This window comes from Amphiura filiformis, chromosome 12 (assembly GCF_039555335.1).
Source record: "Amphiura filiformis chromosome 12, Afil_fr2py, whole genome shotgun sequence".
Taxonomy (NCBI): domain Eukaryota; kingdom Metazoa; phylum Echinodermata; class Ophiuroidea; order Amphilepidida; family Amphiuridae; genus Amphiura; species Amphiura filiformis.
The window spans coordinates 55,751,430-55,773,403 of record NC_092639.1 but is presented as its reverse complement, the minus strand read 5'-3'; the positions used below and the strand labels follow the sequence as shown (position 1 = coordinate 55,773,403).

Sequence of the window (21,974 nt, the reverse complement as noted above, 5' to 3'; positions counted from 1 at the left end):
AAAACAATAAAACAAATAGGGCTATACATATCTTTTTACATTTTATATTTTGCAAAATATTTTTCGACTTATTTTAAAAAGTATTAGGGGGGAACTTTAAAAGTTGTGGACTGTATATAACAATACAGATGATCACTGTGTGTAATTGAGTTTAAGTTTGTTCACTTTAAAAAAAAGTCTGTCTCAGATACCCGCACGCATTGCTATGTGAATTCCAATTTAGCGCTTGGCACTATGTGTTGGCCGTAATTTTTTTTGCCCGTATGTTCAATTAAAAAAAATATTTTCAGTATCATATCGCCATCCAATTTTGTCTGTTTTTGCAGTTTGGTTGTTGTCTTTTTGTACACATTTGGCCATGATCACTAATGACTGACTATAAAAGAGATAAACAAAACTATTCATTGTGTATGTGTATTACTATGTTTCTGTATTTGAATATCTAAAAGTACATTTAAATATTGTGGCTTCATTGTAAAAAAAAATAATAAAAAATTTAAAAAGCATAACGCTTAGTTGGAGACAGACTTTCTTTTTTCTTTTGGCCTTAGAGCCTATCTTGTAAAACTACCGTAAAACCCCGTCTACAAGCATATAGTGTGCTTCTGATGAAAGCTACATTAATCCAGTCGCCATCATGGAGTTTGAGCAAATAAATTACGGATCCAAGCATATACAAACAAGTATTATTTTAAGACAGATCTATTGTATTGGTATATTAACGCTTGCTTCGAATTAATTAAGCTTGTATAAAAAACACTATATATGCTTGTAGACGGGGTTTTACGGTATTGAAATACATGTAGATTTTCAAAATTATGGATATAAAATAGCTATTCCCCCCTTAAAACTAAGAGGTAGTTGACTAAACTAAACGTGGTCGGTTAAACGTCAGGTGTTAGGTACGATATTACTTCTTAGTTTCCTCAGCCCATTCCTTATATCCACCTGGAAAGTTCTTGGCACTGTAAAATATAACAAACAATACAAGTTATTAGCAGGGATGGCATTCTTGATATAATGGCAGATTTTGTGCATTTTATGATTTTTGATATAACTCTGGGCCGTAAAAATATTTGGAAAAAGAGCAGATTTTTCATTGCAAAATTCTTCCAGATCTTTTAACAGAAACAGTGAAAAATAAGTATAGTTTTTCTTGTCAGAGTTGGTCATATTACATTGCTATCTACTGCTAATATTATTGTTGATGAAGTAGCTATCTACTGCTGATATTAGTGTTGATAAAATGGCTATCTAGTTTTTCTTGTCAGAGTTGGTCATATTACATTGCTATCTACTACTGATATTAGTGTTGACGAAGTAGCTATCTACTGCTGATATTAGTGTTGATGAAGTAGCTATCTACTGCTGATATTAGTGTTGATAAAATGGCTATCTAGTTTTTCTTGTCAGAGTTGGTCATATTACATTGCTATCTACTGCTGATATTAGTGTTGATGAAGTAGCTATCTACTGCTGATATTAGTGTTGATAAAGTAGCTATCTACTGCTGATATTAGTGTTGATGAAGTAGCTATCTACTGCTGATATTAGTGTTGATAAAATGGCTATCTAGTTTTTCTTGTCAGAGTTGGTCATATTACATTGCTATCTACTGCTGATATTAGTGTTGATGAAGTAGCTATCTACTGCTGATATTAGTGTTGATGAAGTAGCTATCTACTGATAATATTAGTGTTGATGAAGTAGCTATCTACTGCTGATATTAGTGTTGATGAAGTAGCTATCTACTGATAATATTAGTGTTGATGAAGTAGCTATCTACTGATGATATCAGTATTGATGAAGTAGCTATCTACTGCTGATATTAGTGTTGATGAAGTAGCTGCTAATATTAGTGTTGATGAAGTAGCTATCTACTGCTGATATTAGTGTTGATGAAGTAGCTATCTACTGCTGATATTAGTGTTGATGAAGTAGCTATCTACTGCTAATATTAGTGTTGATGAAGTAGCTATCTAGGCCTACTGCTGATATTAGTGTTGATGAAGTAGCTATCTACTGCTGATATTACTGTTGATGAAGTAGCTATCTACTGCTGATATTAGTGTTGATGAAGTAGCTATCTACTCCTGATATTAGTGTTGATGAAGTAGCTATCTACTGCTGATATTAGTGTTGATGAAGTAGCTATTTACTGCTAATATTAGTGTTGATGAAGTAGTTATTGAAATCCCAGCCACACATGTGTCATTTCAAATGGCAAAGTAACTTACACTTCACATCATTGCCATGACAATCTTTGATCTCTCATTTTGGAGTATGAATTTTTATACCAAACGCATTCAAATGCTATCGTATGATTGTATAAGAGGATAAAGAACTGTGTCCTGACAGATGAGCATATTTTTGATCCAAGTGAAACCCAGAGAAGATAACTTACACTTCCCACAATGCATGTCTTCCATTCTAATATCCTGTACTGATTTGCTATCTACTGCGACATGGGTTGATAGTCACAAAAGTAGCTCCATGAACAGAGCACATCCAGAACTTGCAAAATATGTTTATTGCTTGACTATTGACCCGTGCTAACGTGCTTAGCCAGCCTATTCTTGAATGAAAACAAAAGGAGATTGTACAGTGTATAATGTAATTGTGTATTTAATGATATGAGGTGATGTATCATGTTGCAAAGGATTCTGGGAAGAGTATAAGGTATCTTTGAGTGGAACCATATAGTCCAATTCAGAAATTATTTAGCTGTTCAGGTTTTTACTTACAGACTATACCCTTCTGCACGTGCTACAGCCAGGGCCTTGATACTTCGTTTGCCAATTCCACAGTGAAACACAATGTTTGTATCCGTCTTAGATGGTTTACACTGACCGTATTTGGACTTGAATTCGTCGTCGGATAAATTCAGTGCATCTTTAAGCTCTCCAACTGAAAGGAGAAATATATGGGAAGGATTCAGAGTATTTCACGGGCACTTCAAATGTTTTTATATTAAGGTTAGCAACTATTTTGAACTGTTGCAATTTGGTAGTTCACAGCATCTTGCGAATGATAGTGAGCTTTGGCAAAAATTACATCTATCATTTATAGTGAGTGTGTAGAAGAATTCAAATATCACAGATATACTTTCGTAGATCCTGTGGTTCTTGAGTTATGTTGTAAAGAGGGCTGAAACAACACTTTTGTAACACGTACATAACTCATTAACAACAATAAATCAAGCAAGTTTTCAAAGTATATGATATGCAGAATGAACTTTTGCAAAACATGAAGTGTTATTTTTCAATAATATATTGATTTAGATAATGAATTTTTTTAAAGATGATCCATGTAACGGTGATACTTCGGTCTTTACAAAGAATAGGGTGAAACCTCAACACATTTGTTCAGGACATACCAGAGATGTAGACTTGAGTCGTGTGACTTGGACTCGTGACTCAAGTCACTATTTTTGGGACTTGTGACTTGACTTGCAACTTTTGCAAAATGACTTGACTTACTTGTGACTTAGACAAAATGACTTGGACTTGGACTTGAAAAAATTGACTTGTTACCAACGCAAGTCTGAGGTTACTTTCCTGTAAATTGAAATTTATGGATAGAATTTATGAATATTAATAGGCCTACAATAACATTAATGAATTATCCGCTGGCGGGCCTCGTGTCCGGCATAACCTGAACTTGAAATAAATAAATGTATTTAACTAGTGCCCTCAATCAGAGACACAGGCTCGGCGTGGGAAGTAAAAGTATGTTGCGTTGAAAACTTGCAATGGAGTCCTGTCCCAGCATACACAAAACTGGTGAATAGACTTGTAGTGACTTGTGACAAGTTGTGACTTACTTGCGACTTGACGTGATTTGATGACTTGTGACTTGACTTGACTTGCAACTTTTTCAAAATGACTTGACTTACTTGGGACTTGGACAAAAGGACTTGTGACTTGGACTTGACTTGCAAAAAATGACTTGTTGACATCTCTGGGACATACAGGGTAGGCCTATATATTTATGATAATTGTTCGTACCTTTTCTTCTACACGTAGGTCTACATAACCTTCAGTCCTTCACTATTTGCAATTTTTGAACTAACATAAACCGGCACTTCCCTGCATACACATATAGCCTACTGTAGTAGATTTTGCAAAAAAATAAATAATATGAAAGTGATCTAATGCCGAAGAATTGCATATACAGGCGCGAAGCATATATATGCCTCTAAATTAGTGTGTTTTTGTTTTGACAAAAGAGTCGAAAAAGCAGATACCTCCACAAAAACATTTGGAATTCGAGCAACTATATTTGATAATATTTCTAATACAGGCGGCCGTACAATATGGCACTTTTACTACATGCATGGCTGAGAGTGTACATCTGCCTTAATAACGTTAATGTCGGAGGGAAAAGATCAAACTAAAGAAGATTGAACAATGTGCCAAGTATAAGTTGATCAACCATGTAGTTTAATATTCTCAGATGACCGGGCATGTTGAATAGATTTGAGAAATCTCACGACACATTGACATTACTATACATGCCTCAATAATTTCAAATTCAAGAAACATCAGTGCAGGGCATGACTGGTATAAATTTATGATTTGATTGTTTCTATTTAACCACAAATCTTATTTTCTCGTGAAATTGTATTAAAAACACTAAACTCAGATCATGCACCAAATAAACTTAGCAGTATTTTCCCCAGTTTTGAAAAAACAAAACAAAAGCGAGGCAGCGTTGGGATCGAATTGGGGATCTACCGGTTGTGAAGCACGCCACAAAACCACTAATCCAACTACATAGAGGCATAATTAGTAAATCACCAAAATGAATGGTAACATAGCTATGCTGAAAAGAGCTGTATTAACAATAACAAGTTATGTGACCAAAGATTTGTCTTTGGCGTGTCGCTTTGTTTAAATATCCCCAAAAATATCAAATTTAGAAAAAGGTCCAAATTTCCAGCAAACATGCCTTCCAAAATGAATATACATTCACACACGGTGGCCTAGTCATTACCTGGCACTGTGATGTGGGTATAGGTCCCGCCTTCCCCTCCCCAATGTACCAGTACTTTTAGATTGCCTTTTACACACCCCTTAAGGCAATATATTACACGCATTTTTATGTGTTTCATTTAGGCCTAATCATTATGAATTCGCATCACGTGCATTGCATGCACGAGCAGTGGTTTTAATAGTGAGATATTAGTGAGACCTGGTTCGGTTGGAGTTGATAACTTACATGGTAAATTGAAAGATTTAGGAATTAGACCTTGTCCTAGCGCTTCTTCTTTTCCTCTGACGTCAATAAGTTGTATGTCTCCAGATTCAATCCTCTTCACAAGGCCAGGATAATAGACATTATTTTCATCCTCCAACACAGCATCTAAATTAAAAAGGTTTGGTACAGGAAAAAAAGAAGGGAGTAATTATTAAAAATAGTCCAAAGAAAATGGGACTCTTGAACAGAAAAAGAAAATAATTATGGTCTTTAATCAATTTCATGGGGCGGGGGATGGTTTGAAATTGTCAGTTGAGAGAAAGGCAAATTTCGGTACAATTACCGAATAGGGTGCAACTTGCTAGACTTGAGTCCAGTCCTCGTTTACAGAGTTTAGCGTTGGGGTAGGGCAGTCTTGTAATAAGACTAGTAGAAGGCATTTTTGTGGGGTTGTCCCCATCCCCATGTGTAGTATTAATGTACCCAGAACGACACAATGCAATTCACATTAATATTTAGACTACCCATCTAAAATTCTTCCTGGTGTACACTTATAATAACTACTACAGTAATGCCAGAAAAGTGTGACTTATGTTAGCTAAAACATTTTTGTAAAATGAGCGGATAATCTGAACTGAGTAGAACCAGTAATGGTAACCATGGTCCATGTAATAATTGTATTGCAATCATTCCCTCAATGCGACACACATGCTTAGATTTTGACCAAATAATATCATTATTTGAACTTTATAAATCGCACATTTTCTCGCGCATTTATTGCTGAGATTTGTCCCAGTTATAGCATGGGGGGGGGGGGGTGCACTCACGTATAAAAGTTGTAAGCATCCGCGTGAATTGACTTTCTGTTTGAGTTTGATTTGTGCCTTTCTTCTTGTCATTATGATTGTTGAAAAGATAGCAGAGTATAGCCAATTGCGTGTAGAAATTAGTTTTCTTTATAAGTTACTGTTTTGAAAATGTCGGTTGTAGATATATTTGGTTTTTAAAAGTTAAAAGTTACATTTAATATGCTAAGTCACTTCAATACAATATCTCACCCGCCATCTCGGTGCGCCGTGTTAGTTTTCTGAGAGTAGGCCTGTACCGTACTTCCAAGTTTCAGCACGTGTCCTTTATACAGTCTGTAATAAAAGTTTAATATTACGGTATAAGGCGACGGAAAAACAAACTTGTTCTACGGGCGGACGGACCTTTCAAGTATTTTCTTTTTTTCGTCGCCTAATATAAATTATGTTAGGATGAAGACACAAACAGGCGAATAGATCTCCGACAACAACGTAATTGTGGGGACATTCTGTCATTACAGTCAAATGTCCCAACTATTTTTGAAGCAGAAATAGTGGAACGACTTCCCTCCGGCGTGTGCCATACGCCTAAATCAAACAGAGTAGGCTTATGTTATTTAGGCTATAGTAAGCACATTTAAATGGGATCGTTGCAGTGGAAGGCTCAATTAATTCTGGACCCTGCCAATTCAGTGAAAAACATAATGTCCCCACAATTGCGGTATACATTCTTGAGGGATGGGGGTATGAACGTTTGGACAGTATTTATCGTGGGATATCAGAGCACATCAGACATATCGAATTGTATTCTGAATACGAAGAATGTCCTTCTGATATCAAATAATTTTGAAATTCGCAATGTAATACATAATGCAAATAATTAAAAAATGATATTTTTGATATTTAACAGTACTCGAAGTGAACTTTATAAATCTGATGATTTATACTTAAAGTGTATGTAGATGGGATGAAAAGCCGACGATCAATTGAAAATTTTGACCTTTCGTATTGAAGATATGGACACCAAGGTCTTTTGGGGATTATCTTCAATATGAAAGGTCAAAATTTTCAATTAATCGTCGGCTTTTCCTCCCAGCTATACATACACTTTAAGAATATATCATTAGATTTATAAAATTTACTTCGAGGACTGTTAAAGGCCTATATATCAAAAATGTGAAAAATATCAAATTTTAATAATTTGTCATAAAATTTGTATTATATCGTGAATTTCAAAAATTAAAATTATTTGATATCAGAAAGACATTCTTCGTATTCAGAATGCAATTCGATATGTCTGATGCCGGGGTCTGATGTGCTTTCATGTTCCACAAAAAATACTGTCGAAACGCTCAAAACGCTCACCCCTTAAGGGGGTACTACACCCCTGTGGTAAATTCGTATCGTGACTAGTTTTGCATTTTTCTCAAAAAATAATAACACACTGGTAACAAAAGTTACGTATATTATTGGGGCAAGGAATCCAATTACTACACTGAAATTTCAGTGACTCAAGACAAGCGGTTCAGTATATATGATAATGATAGGAAATGAGGTAGGGCTACATTCTAGCGGTAGGCCTACCTCTTTTCTTTTCATAGGCCTAAATAACGAAACGCTTGTCTTGGGTCACTGAAATCCCAGTGTAGTAATTGGATTCCTTGCCCCTACAATATACATGACTTTTGTTACCACTGTGTTAGGCCTATTAGTTTTTGAGAAAAATGCAGAAATAGACACAAAATTATCGAGGAGTGTAGTACCCCCTTAAAACGAGCTACTCATTTTTTAATAGAAAGGAATAGATTTCTCTTCAAAATGAATCTCTAGGCTGCAAGAGCTTTTTGGAAAGTTAAAGGGTGTGGGGAGATTTTTGGCGCATATTCGAATATTCAGGGCCAATAATTTTAAATTAAAATGCTCTCGGGGCTCTTTTTTTGGTATGCCGGGGGTGGGGTGAGCATACCAAGCCATTTTGAACTCCCGGATCCCGGGCCCGGATCCCCCAACACAGAATTATTGCACAGCACATGCAGTGTATGCTTTGAATTTGTATTTTGCGATGAGGTCACCGATAAGTGTCAAGCAATTTTAATTACGTTCCATCAACGCACGTACGTATAGCTGCGATTGTTAGGCCGTATAAAATTAAATGTTTTGGTTCTCGCCCAGAGGATTTTTCTGAATTGAAGAAGGGGGACGTTTTTTTTCCGCAGGCGGATATAATACGGAATTTGCTGGGGATAAAATATAATTATTTGACACATAATTGTGACTGTGGAAATTGTTTTTGTGTTTGGTAGCTTTATGTATAACAAGATTGACTTATGTAAAATTGTTGTTGTATATGTGTTGAGTTTGTGTACGATAATTTGGAAAAAAACATTCATTTTAATATACTATTTTTAGAAACACACTATTTTTAGAAACTCTCTGGCCTCTTCACTGAGCTAGACGCATGCGTGGTGTCAATTTTGTATAGAATTGGGCTCATTTGCATATGCATAAGTTCGTTGATAAGGCTGTGGCGTACTTAGTGATAGTAGAGTTCCAGTAAAATGAAGTTGCACGATTGCGTTTGATGATATAATGCGTATATATTTAAACTGTTGAAACATTTGTTTTTGTAAATCTGCACAATGTCCAGGCATGTCGCAAATGGCAAATATTGTACTACGTGTAATAATATGTCCTAGTGTATTGTATTTGTTCGAAAAGTTTAGCCCCGCTAATTTACTTCGCGCAAGGCATAGTTAAAGTTGGATAACTTCACGATAAAGGTAGGGATAGAGATATGACGTCATCGAAAAGTGATTTGTTTTAGATTGAGAAATAATGCATGTCAAGTAAAATTTTCGCTGACATTTTTATTTTACTGTTGTATTAATTGTTGTCAATGAAAGTGACAGTAAAATTTCGAAAATAACCGTGCATTTATGACGAATTTATGTCATGGGACTATTTGTTATGGTTTTAATGCGGAGGGACATGGAGCTATAGAGGTCAGTAAACGTGAAATGGTCATAGTCACGTGGACATGCACATGGAGTTGCAGACACGTGCAATAAATTATGCATGTCAAGTAATAATAATTGTGGGAAATGTTAAATTGTTTTATTGTCGTATACAATTGTTGTATCAGGTCTACTGAAGCTGACAATCAATTCAAAGAAGATAATGAAGAATGATGAGGAAATGTTTGTCATGGGACTATATTTTGCTTTAATGTGGAGGGACATTATAACGTTCAGATAGTGTCAAACGGTCAGCTTGCACGTGGATGACACGTGAATTGAAAAAGTCTTTGTCTCCGGTTGTTGTTCCGGGTTTGGAGTAAACTTATTTTCTCGTTTTATACACAACGTGTGATCACTGTGATGTAATCGGAAACCAGCGAATAACGGCTGGCGTAACATTTTGTGATGGGGTTAAAGGAGTAGGCGGCAGAAGGTTACCATGCGAAATGACTTGGTCAGCACGTCAGTGCATACTGCGAGTTTGTTATCAAGATTTTTTATGAACCCAAGCTCAAGTGCACTAATTGCTTCTTGTAGCATCACCAAGGTAAACATTCGCATGGCCTTGTAAGTTGTGCATGTTCTCTCACACAGTGGACTTGACATGTACGTTCTCTGTATGCTGCTTTCAGCATAATTACAGGGTCTAGTATGCTTTCAGTTGACAAAAATCTATTACTGTAGGCCCTACTTAGTATGTGCATCGCCTATTTATATTACCGGTGCACACATGATTTATAAACCGCGTTCATCTATGTGAACTGTTAGTATTATGTTAGTATTATAGTTTCAAGTATTTTACAAACCTGTTACTCAGATAAAAAGTATCATAACTCCAAAAATGCTGTTTTAAAGAAAACTAAAATCCACATTCTTGTGATTCCCGTTAAGTTATGTGTATACTGATTTAAAAGCAACCCTTTGAACCCAATACAAAGTCTGTGAAATTCCAGAAGTTACGTATTAAATATGGGACCCCGGGGGGGCCACTCGAATGGTGAAGGGGGGTATCAGGCGCGTCCGTAAATTCACGTAAAGGGTATTTTTTCAGACTAGGGCACGTTACGTGCGTAACGCGAATAGGGTATCAAATCCATGTAAAACTGGTGTAAAAGGGTATGTTTTTGGAGCTCTTACGTACTTAGGGTAGTTTTGCCCCGGGGTTTTGCCAACGGACTCAATTCTTTCGACACTAGACACTTAACCCATACCAAACTGGCAAAAATATACATCATTTTTCTCCCGACCTTCGTTGATATGCATGCACATTAAAAAATTATTTAATAAGCCTACGGAAACCATCTTGTTGTAGCCTACAACAAGATGGTTTCCGAAATAATTTTCTCCTGCACATTAATATTTTAATAACCATCTAATACTATGGCTTCTGAAGGTATTCAGTTAACTAATTAAGCTCTAGTGGTGCAAAAGAATAGGCCTAAGCCTACAAGATGGTTTCCGACTGCGTTATTCTCCCGACTTTCGCATGATGCATGCACATTAAAAAAATTATATGGATAGGACTACAAGATGGTTTCCGAAATAATGTTCTTCCGACTTGCTGATTTTTCATGCACATTAATATTTTACTTAAAACCATCTGATGCTATGTCTTCAGTTAACTATTTAGCTCTATTGGTGCAAAAGAATAAGCCTACAAGATGGTTTCCGACTGCGTTATTCTCCCGACTTTCGCATGATGCATGCACATTAAAGAAATTATATGGCTAGGCCTACAAGATGGTTTCCGAAATAATGTTCTTCCGACTTGCTGATTTTTCATGCACATTAATATTTTACTCAACCATCTAATGCTATGTCTTCTGAAAGTATTTAGTTAAAACTATTTAGCTCTATCGGTGCAAAACAATAAGCCTACAAGATGGTTTCGGACTTTGTTTTTCTCCCGACTTTCGCATGATGCATGCACATTAAAAAAACTATATAGGCCTACAAGATGGTTTCCGAAATGATTTTCTTCCAACTTGCCGATTTTTCATATAGGGGCCTACATATTAATATTTGTTATTAACTATCTAACTGCTACACATGCATTGTCTTCTGAAGGTATTTAGTTAACTATTTAGGTCTATTTGTGCAAAAGAATAAGCCTACAAGATGGTTTTCGACTTTGTTTTGTAGTGACTTTCTCATGGTGCAGCACGGGCACATTAATATATTTTTCTTTAACCATGCATAGACAACTGCTATCATAGTATTCTAATTGACATTGACACTTGACTGTTTTAATGATGTATTGATGAATGATTTTCTGAAATTAGTGGGTTGCCAGTCCTATTCATTTAAATTAATAATTGATAAATACTAAAAAACGATGTTTGACCACTTTACTGATGTCCTATTAACTCCAAATTCAAAACCTGGTTGTTTGTTTTTTCGCAATTTAGCCAGTTGCCAAATTGAATAAATTAATAAATTTAGGACTTACTTTTTAGGGATTTTGCCAACTCAAATTTTGAGAAAACATAGTTGTGCATCCTTAAACTATTGTTTTAATGGAGGCTACTACTAGTACTATAGGTAAGCTCTGTGAATAAGTGACTTGTGATTAAAAAGCAAGCTCTTGGAAACCTTAAATTTTTCTGTCAGACGGCGGAGCTCTGTCCAATTTTTTCAGAAAAGCTTTATTTTAAAGAGCTCTATCTCTTGATACAGTTCATATGTACGTAGGGGGCTCAGTTTTCAAGTTATGAACCTTTGAAGTTGAAACTTTTACATTCAACATGTTCAAACTTTTCATAACATGCATTTATTTAATAAAGGATTAAGCAAAAACACGTTTTTGGTCCAAGTTATTTCCAAAATTGACCAAGGCAACAGCTTCTTACTTATTTTATGGTTAAAAGCACCTGTTTCTTAGTGTTGTTTAGGGGTAATAATTGCATCAATTGTTTAGGGGTAGAGAAAAGACAACTACTTGTTTAGGGTAGCAAATCACGCTACTTATACTTGTTTAGGGGTGCAAATTTCAGTCTCAGCAATACTTGTTTAGGGTGCTTTTTGTGAGTCCACGGACGCGCCTGATACCCCCCTTCACCATTACAGTGGCACCCCCGGGTATGGGACACAATCTGATCATGCAGAACAAAGGAAGCATTTTTCACAATTCATTTCCCGGAGGGGGGGGGGGCACTCCTATTGTCGCCTGTACACCATCCGCGATAATCAACTTTTGAAAGCACCCTAAACAAGGATTTAACCCTTGGCAAAAACGACACCCTAAACAGGTAACACGCGCCTGTTTCACACCCTAAACAGGGATTTTATTCCTTGTATCAAATTTCATACCCTAAATTTCATTTCCGCGTATTAGCAATTGCAATTTTGCTAACTTTTCCCCCAATTTTTCATGTTTATTACACCCTAAACACGAAACGCGCGTATCGCGCCTACCCACAAAAAGTACCCGTTTTACGCGTTTTTATTATTGCGGATGGTGTACATTTCACAATGGGAGTGACCCCTACCGGGCAACCGCCATACTTCAATATGCTTGGTTCTAGTAGAGTTCTGATGATTTGTAGTATCCATTTTCTTAAATGTTATTTTTGTTGGCCCCTACACCATATTTTTGCCTTGATCTCAATTACAAATTTGCCGGCTTGGGCCCTAAACCAGATATCACACATTGTTACAAATTCAATTCCAGCAACCTGTTATTTCCAGGGGCGGCGGAACGATGTTGAAAGTGGGGGGCAGTCAGGGTGATGTAAAAAATCAAAATAATGGCCGCGAAGCCGGCATCGCGTCGCGCTTGCGCGACTCAGGGGGGTGTCTGAGGGGGATGTGCCCCCCTGAGAAGTGAGAAACTTTTGCAAAATGAAGGCCCAATTTAAGCCATTTGGTGGACCATTCTGGCACTATTATTGTGTACAATTTTAGTTTGAAAATTCCGAAAATGGGTTAAATGAAGGCCCAAATTGAAGCCATTCGTGGATAACTTTTCACTATAATTGTATAAATTATTGCTTTTAGTGTTGGGTGTCCTAATACAGGGGAGTTGGAAAATTTTGCAAAATGAAGGTCCAATTGAAGCCATTTTGTGCATAATTTTTACACTTTCTTTAAGCATGTTAAGGTCTAGAATAGAGATTTGATTATTTATGTTCACCCAGACATGTTACACACAGCACATTATGGGTTAAAAGTGGGGGGGGGGGCAGGTCCCCCAGTCAAAAAAGTGGAGGGACCACTGGCCCCCCTGCCCCCCCGGTTCCGCCGCCCTTGGTTATTTCAATTACTTGTCTTTATATGAATATACTAAAGTGAAGTCAAATAGGCCTACAGCATCTACATGTAACTCAATTCATACAAAATCTCAGTTTTGTTAGGCATTGAGTGTTAATGCTGTGCTGACCTTTCAATTAATATTAATTAACAACATTAACAACATTGAAGACAAAACTGCAGTGACAAAATCATTAAACGGAGACGAATATAACTATTCGTCTCAGATGTGACATGTTTTCATTCAAAGATTATTTATTCTATACTTCTCTTAAGTTAAGTGCTTTCAGTGATTCCAGCGAAAGTAAATTTTGTCTTAAATACATAGCTTTCAGCTGAATTACTATGTTAGCACATCTATGACAATGCAAAGGTACCAAAATCTGAATTTTGATGACTCACGATACGATCGTCCAAATGAGCAAATCGCCGAATGGGCCTTTAGAACCTGTTACTTTTAAATCAGTGGCTCCGGAACCGAGGCAAATCCATCATGTTTCCTTTAATCACTGCGTTGTCTTTTTTAAAGACATTTCTTGTTTAATATATTTTTGTATCCAATGTAAAATGAGCATTGCCGCCTTTTTTCAAATGTGAGATTCTGTAGAGGGATAAACCCCCTAGAATACCACAAATCACTGTTCTCTAATGAACTTACTATGTGTATGAAGTTTTCATAAATCCTTCCAAGTCGAAAAAAAATTGAAAAATCTTCAAAAAAAAAAAATCTGACAAATCCTAGCAATTGATGAGGGAGAGGACTGAGAACCAAAACATTAATTTTATACGGCCTTATTAGGTAAAATAGTCCTGGAAAATAGTGTGGTTTTTTTAAATGGTCGCTTAATTAATATACTAGTATAGGGCCTAGTGTTCAGCTGCCCATGTTTATTAAAACATATTATTACGAAGATGTGAACATTCAGTCTTGAATGTCAGTACCGGAGCTTTATCATGTTTATCGGTTGCTCCCAGTGTACAACAAAATGTTTAAAATATCAAAATGTTATGGCAAAAAAAATTGGGATGGCTATGGCTACAGTTTAAAAAATATTTTGTCACTATCCCAGCAAACACAAAAATTATATTTTGGCTTTTGGTTTAGGTAAAAACGTTTTAATAACATTAAAATGTCGGGTTATATAAAAGTCATGATAACGTTTTAAAACGTTTTGTATGAAAACACACTACAACAATATTTTTAAATGTTTTCAAAAATGTTATTGTAAACTATTTTTGCAAACATTTTTGCCAAATATTGTGTCAATACTTAAATAACATTATGTTAAAATATTTGAACCCAGCAAACACAGAAATATTCTAAAACCTTTTAATAACATTTAAATGTCGGGTTATATAAAGGTCATGAAAACGTTTTTAAAACGTTATTGAAAATATTTTGGGCAAACATTTTTCGCAAAATATTTTTCAACCCCAAAATAACATTCTGTTTAGAATGTTTTGTATCAAGTTTTCAAGAATGTTTTTGGAATGTTATTAAAACGTTTTTATACCTAAACGTTTTCTGTAAAACATTTTTGTTTGCTGAGCAGTAGATTCAAAAATGTTTTTTAAGGTTATGAAAACGTTTTATACTCTTAATATACCCTTTATTATATAACCCGACATTTAAACGTTTTCTGACAACCTTTTATAACCTTTTGCGAATGATGTCGAAAACGTTTTGTGTTTGCTGGGATGTTAGAATGTTTTGCAGTTTTGTGTTGATTGTTATTAAACCGTTAAACCCTTTTATATATAAACCCGAGTTTACCCGACATTAACAGCTACTATAGTATTAACATTAACTGGCTACGTACAAAATCTGCACGCATACAGTGTATGCACAACCACCATCCCTGTCACCACCACTGCACATAAATGCAATTGGCATGCATGAAATCACATTATGAACTTGAATTCCAAAATGATGTTTGAAAATAGTGTTGGAATGTTTTTTACTATTTATAATGCTTAGGTCTATACAATTAAAATACTGTCAGGTATAATTATTTTAACAGACCTATAAATAGGCGTACTTACCCGTAAACAGCACCCAGATATATATATGAAGCACATGTACTGTAGCCTATAGCTGTACCTACAATGTACCTACCAAACAATCGACTTCCAAAGATATATACCGGGGATATATATATGATCAGAGATAACAAAATGACACACTTTGATATGCAGATCAATACAACGACCTTCGAAAAATACTTGAACGACCTTCGGAAAATACTTGAACGACCTTTTCTCACAAAGTACGGTAGTTGAACTCTCACGATTGAATGGATTTAATTTGAATGCATTATATTTCTATATGCTATATATAGCATATCGTCGTAGTCATGACATTGGTCTCAAAACCTGCCCTGGTCTCAATGAATAGAAGGAACAGCGCCGTTTCATCAACATGATTAATCATAATGCTCTGGCGGCGTTCGGGTTGGCGCTACCGGGGGCGCTTCACCAAAATATACTTGTCGCCAGGCGGCATAGGACACGCAACACGGACGTACGAGGCTGGCGAAGATACAGGGCTGACAGCCCCATTCACAATACACGGTTAGCGATTATAAATGGACAATTAACATACTTGCAGTGGGGTACTTTGCAGAACCCCAACGGTTTTAGAGTAAGATAATTTTGCTTTGACACCACATAAGGCAAATTTAGAATTGTTTGTGAAGATTTCATGATTATGTGTTAATCCAATGGCGACGTCAAAAATAGCGATATCGCATCCACCATCATCTGCTTGTCGCCAGCTAGGCTCTGAGTAAGCTAAGTAGCTCTAAGTGCAAATTCAACTTTTAAGTTTAAAAATATGATTGGGATTGGGATGGCTATGGCTACAGTTAAAAAAATATTTTGTCACTAATATGTTAGAATGTTTTGCAGTTTTGTGTTGATTGTTATTAAACCGTTAAACCCTTTTATATAAACCCGACATTAGGTGGTATAAAATTAATGTTTTGGTTCTGGTCTAGAGGATTTTTTTAAATTGATGAGGGAGGGAGGTGTTTTTTGTTTTTTTTTTTTTTCAATGTAAAATTAGCATTGTGAGTGTTTTTGCGGGTTTTTTTTTTTTGTTTTTGAGGAAACGATGAGGCCCTTTTTTTTTTTTTCAAATGTGAGATTCTGAGGGATAAACCCCTAGAGTACCACAAAAAGACTTGGAAGTGATGCTTGTTCTCTAATAAACTTATTTATATGTATGAAGATTTCATAAATCATTCCAAAGTCTAAAAAATTGAAAAATCTAAAAAAAAAAAAAAATCTGACAAATCCCAGAAATTGAGGAGGAGGGACGAGAACCAAAATATTAATTTTACACGGCCTTAACAGCTATTAACATTAACTGGCTACGTACAAAATCTGCACGCATACAGTGTATGCACAACCACCATCCCTGTCACCACCACTGCACATAAATGCAATTGGCATGCATGAAATCACATTCTGAACTTGAATTCCAAAATGATGTTTGAAAATAGTGTTGGAATGTTTTTTACTATTTATAATGCTTAGGCCTATACAATTAAAATACTATCAGTAGGCATGTCACAGTGGCTGCACAATACTTCTGCCACACTGTGCATGCAAGCATAACAGTAAATTGAAAAGCGCGCGCATGAAAGTTGTTCAATTTTGGCAAACATCCATGCCGATAGATTAATTTCCTCATATGTGCTATTTATTACAATTGTTTGAATTTTTGATATATGGTGTGTGAAAACTTTCTGTGACTACCATCGGTTTAAAAAAATAAATATTGCTTCGTTTAAGAGCTACTACCTGTTTTTATGGATTGTTGAAGATCCCTCATAAATCAATAAATATAGACCTTTTGAAAAATCAAGATCTACCACCATTTAGCTGAAATACTAATCTTTCTAAGCATGTAAATTATTTCCGTGTACAACGAATGGCACACTTGAGGAAAACGATTTGAAACAAAACATTTTTTAAGTGAGTTTAAAGGGAGTAATATTCCAAACCACAATAGCTCTAAGCCATTGTATGTGGGTCAGTCCATGTCAAAACAGACTGAGTGTACACCCACCCTCTTGGATTATGCTCTCCTTTGGCTCAGGGGTACCTTTCATGGACCCCTAGGTGAGGTCACAAGAAAAAATTCAAATTCAATTTCGTTTCGAATGGCGGGCCATCTAAGTTTAACGACCTTGACCAAAATTGGGAATTTAAGGTGTCCAAATGACAAAGCGCTCTCTTTGAGAGGCATTTTCTTCTTAATTAAATCAGTTGTGACCCTCTTTTTGAATGTGGTCACTCACTGGCTGTGTCTGAAATGCCTAATGCCAAAAAAGATTGATTTCGGAATTTCGTTGGGATTTCAGAGGGGGTCAAAATCAGCACTTCATACTGTTCAATCAAATTATCTTTGATTTTGAAGGACCCATGATAATGCCACAGTGCACTTATAGGTCCTAATTATGTTCAGAATGGATTAACCATGTGCCAATGTCTATGAGCAATTCAAAAAAAAGAGAAATTTCTAGACCCCCTACAGAATTTTAGGCCCCCCTAAAGTGGTTCAGCCACAAATGGCGCTTAAAATTGGCAAATTTTGACACCTAATAACTTTAGGTGTACACCAGATATGAATTTCTAGTCTTTTGCATCTGAAAGAATGTAGTCTAATGTTACTAGGAACATAAGATTTGTTTTGTATTTTTGTGTTTTGATACTTTCAAAAGGTCGTTGACCTATGAACATTTTTCGTCATAGCGCCCTCCTGAAAGGTCTGACACATAACAAACTATACATTTTGGAATCCTCATGACCATACGAGTAATTTGATATATAACTTGACATAATTGGGAGCATTCTGAAAATTTGACCCCCATAACCTGTACTTTGCATGTGCATCGTTGCCAGGAAGTACATTTTTGACCCCCTTAAAAATCCATACAGAGGATTAGAAAGTAGTTTTTTCTTATTACTTGACTCAAGAGCAACTTGAAATATCAGGATAAATAATACAAATGGCTATAAAGTGATCAAAAATATAAAAAATATCATACTAAAATTGGCATTTTGTACCGTATCCTGTATGCATGGTATGTTAGGCAAAATGACTATTTTTGAAAGCGTCAACTTAATACTAAAACACAAAAATACAAAACAAATCTTATGTTCCTAGTAACATTAAACTACATTCTTTCAGATGCAAAAGACTAGAAATTCATATCTGGTGTACACCTAAAGTTATTAGGGGTCAAAATTTGCCGACTTTAAGTGCCATTTGTGGCTGAACCACTTTAGGGGTGGCCTAAAATTCTGTAGGGTCTAGAAATTTCTCTTTTTTGAATTGCTCATAGACATTGGCATATGGTTAATCCATTCTGAACATAATTAGGACCTATAAGTGCACTGTGACATTATCATGGGTCCTTCAAAATCAAGATAATTTGATTGAACAGTACGAAGTGCTGATTTTGACCCCTCTGAAATCCCAACGAAATTCCGAAATCTATCTTTTTTTGGCATTAGGTATTTCAGACACAGCCAGTGAGTGACCACATTCAAAAAAGAGGATCACAACTGATTCAATTAAGAAGAAAGTGCCCCTCAAAGAGAGCACTTTGTCATTTGGACCCCTTAAATTCACAATTTTGGTCGAGGTCGCCAAACTTTGATTGCCCGCCATTCGCAAACGAAATTGAATTTGAATTTTTTCTTGTGACCTCACCTAGGGGTCCATGAAAGGTACCCCTGAGCCAAAGGAGAGCATAATCCAAGAGGGTGGGTGTACACTCAGTCTGTTTTGACATGGACTGACCCATGTGTCCAAGACCACACCATTTTTGTATACGCGGTATAATAGAGGGGCTGTTCCTTTTACCGTTTCTCTTCCAATGTTAATCCAGAAAACAAAATGTTAATTTAAAGTCTCATTGCAAATGAATTTTCATTTTTACTTTCCGGATTTGGCTTTGAGCAATGGTGACACATACCATATTTACAGAAAAAATGAAAATTCTATTCCAGGCACCGTCAAAATGTCAAAGTTTGTATTTTTTGTATTATATTAACGTAATTAACTGCAGATTCTTTACTCAACATCATAACAGGTTCATACTTGACAAATTCATGATGAATGAAAATACTTTCATTAAATATTGAAAAAAACCATTACTCATGCCTAATTTACATAATAATATCGTGAATACATAATTAGCTGTAATAAGCTAATTTGCATAATTGATTACTTTTTGTGTATTTGTTTGTTATCAATTGAAAGAACTTTGTATACATATGTTTGTGAAAAAAACCGCACCCTGATATCATGTACGGTTTTCTTTTGGCATCAATTTTGCATATTAATTAGCTGAACTTAGTCATTTTTTCAACTTGTATTTGTCTGCAGATTGGCCGGAATTGCTAAAATAGTATTTGGTTAATTTATTATAATTATTCAATGATAGATGTTTTTAATTTTGTTTTCTTTGACGAAGTCAAAAAAGATAGGCAATTAACCTGTGATACTTAAATTAACGTTGCTTTTTCAAGCAAGTGTCCAAATAAACCTTCAAAATCTCGAAATGTGCCATTTTTGTCATTATAACAATTTGTGGCAGATTTGCATTCCATTTATGAGCATCTTAAAATTGACGCTACGTCACAATGCATTGGCCGATTTCAATTCGGTTTTTTTGATTTTTGATGCTTTAATAAAGGTCATTCATGTAGAAACATTAAATAACGTGTTTCTGCTGCCCTTATTTTTGAGGTGATATACCTACTATCAGGTATAATTATTTTAACAGACGTATAAATAGGCGTACTTACCCGTAAACAGCGCCCAGATATATATATGAAGCACATGTACTGTAGCCTATAGCTGTACCTACCTACCAAACAATCGACTTCCAAAGATATATACCGGGGATATATGATCAGAGATAACAAAATGACACACTTTGATATGCAGATCAATACAACGACCTTTGAAAAATACTTGAACGACCTTCGGAAAATACTTGAACGACCTTTTCTCACAAAGTACGGTAGTTGAACTCTCACGATTGAATGGAATTTGAATGCATTATATTTCTATATGCTATATATAGCATATCGTCGTAGTCATGACATTGGTCTCAAAACCTGCCCTGGTCTCAATGAATAGAAGGAACAGCGCCGTTTCATCAACATGATTAATCATAATGCTCTGGCGGCGTTCGGGTTGGCGCTACCGGGGGCGCTTCACCAAAATATACTTGTCGCCAGCAGATGATGGTGGATGCGATATCGCAATTTTTGACGTCGCCATTGGATTAACACATAATCATGAAATCTTCACAAACAATTCTAAATTTGTTATGTGGTGTCAAAGTAAAATTATCTTACTCTAAAACCGTTGGGGTACGACAATGTACCACACTGTACGTGTGTTATTTTTCAATTTATAAATGCTAACCGTGTATTTTGAATGGGGCTGTCAGCCTTGTATTTTCGCCAGCCTCGAACGTCACGTGTCGCGTGACCTACGCCGCCTGTCGCCAGCTAGGCTCTGAGTAATAGCTAAGTAGCTCTAAGTGCAAATTCAACTTTTTTAAGTTTAAAAATATGATTGGGATTGGGATGGCTATGGCTACAGTTTAAAAATATTTTGTCACTAATATGTTAGAATGTTTTGCAGTTTTGTGTTGATTGTTATTAAACCGTTAAACCCTTTTATATATAAACCCGACATTAACAGCTATTAACATTAACTGGCTACGTACAAAATATGCACGCATACAGTGTATGCACAACCACCATCCCTGTCACCACCACTGCACATAAATGCAATTGGCATGCATGAAATCACATTCTGAACTTGAATTCCAAAATGATGTTTGAAAATAGTGTTGGAATGTTTTTTACTATTTATAATGCTTAGGCCTAAACAATTAAAATACTATCAGGTATAATTATTTTAACAGACCTATAAAATAGGCGTACTTAGCCGTAAACAGCGCCCAGATATGTATATGAAGCACATGTACTGTAGCCTATAGACTGTACCTACCTACCAAACAATCGACTTCCAAAGATATATACCGGGGATATACACCAGGCACAAAAAGAAACTCGTCAGTTATATTCATCCTTGCTGTTCAATAACATGATAATTTTGGATTATTCTGAAATATACATTTTGTTAATTGGACTTTGCTTTCTCATTTGACACCCTGTTCGTGAAAAACGAACAAGAATTGATCAAGATATGCACCTCCAAAGCCTCAAACCCCAAAAAGAAAAGTTGCATTTTCCACGGTTTTCAATGGGAACGCGTCGTTGTATTGCACACAAGCACCACAAGAGTTTGGAGGCGCATATCTTGGTCAATTCTTGCTCAATGTTCACGAACAGGGTGTCAAATGAGAAAGAAAAGTCCAATTAACAAAATGTATATTTCAGAATAATCCAAAATTATCAAGTTATTGAACAGCAAGGATGAATATAACTGACGAGTTTCTTTTTTGTGCCTGGTGTATATATGATCTACCAAAAAAACGTTGACAACGTAAAGAAATCAGCAAGTTTAAAAAAACCCACCTGATTTAAACTTTATCATCCGCAAATAAGTTCATCAGGATTGTCAATAAAACAGATAATTAGAGTTTCTTGTATACAAATCCAAAATTTGGGTTGATGTTACGTACCTCAATGACAGTTTCGTGCTAAG

General features: G+C 35.8%; 1 protein-coding gene across 4 annotated transcripts; it reads right to left on the bottom strand.

The window, feature by feature from the left end:
• Positions 1–278: 278 nt before the first annotated feature.
• On the bottom strand, positions 279–20,320 carry LOC140166454 (thiosulfate:glutathione sulfurtransferase-like). 4 transcript variants are annotated; one of them, XM_072189929.1, is made up of 5 exons: positions 20,093–20,320; positions 6,258–6,341; positions 5,221–5,364; positions 2,745–2,907; positions 279–965 (listed from the first exon to the last, which is right to left on the bottom strand). In XM_072189929.1, exons 2-5 carry the CDS (start codon positions 6,262–6,264, stop codon positions 911–913), a joined length of 369 nt encoding a protein of 122 aa, XP_072046030.1. In that variant the 5' UTR covers positions 6,265–6,341; positions 20,093–20,320; the 3' UTR covers positions 279–910. The 4 variants fall into 4 exon arrangements, with proteins under 4 accessions (XP_072046030.1, XP_072046033.1, XP_072046031.1 ...); XM_072189932.1 differs by having other exon boundaries at positions 20,155–20,320; XM_072189930.1 differs by lacking the exon at positions 20,093–20,320 and adding an exon at positions 15,383–15,610.
• Between the last annotated feature and the right edge of the window lie 1,654 nt (positions 20,321–21,974).

What these genes read in the sequence shown, in the direction of transcription:
- LOC140166454 (XM_072189929.1), bottom strand. An exon ending in TAAATCTTTCAATTTACCAT is followed by an intron (nt 2,908 to 5,220) that starts GTAAGTTATCAA and finishes TTCTCCTTTCAG; the next exon opens with TTGGAGAGCTTAAAGATGCA. An exon ending in CGTGCAGAAGGGTATAGTCT is followed by an intron (nt 966 to 2,744) that starts GTAAGTAAAAAC and finishes TATATTTTACAG; the next exon opens with TGCCAAGAACTTTCCAGGTG.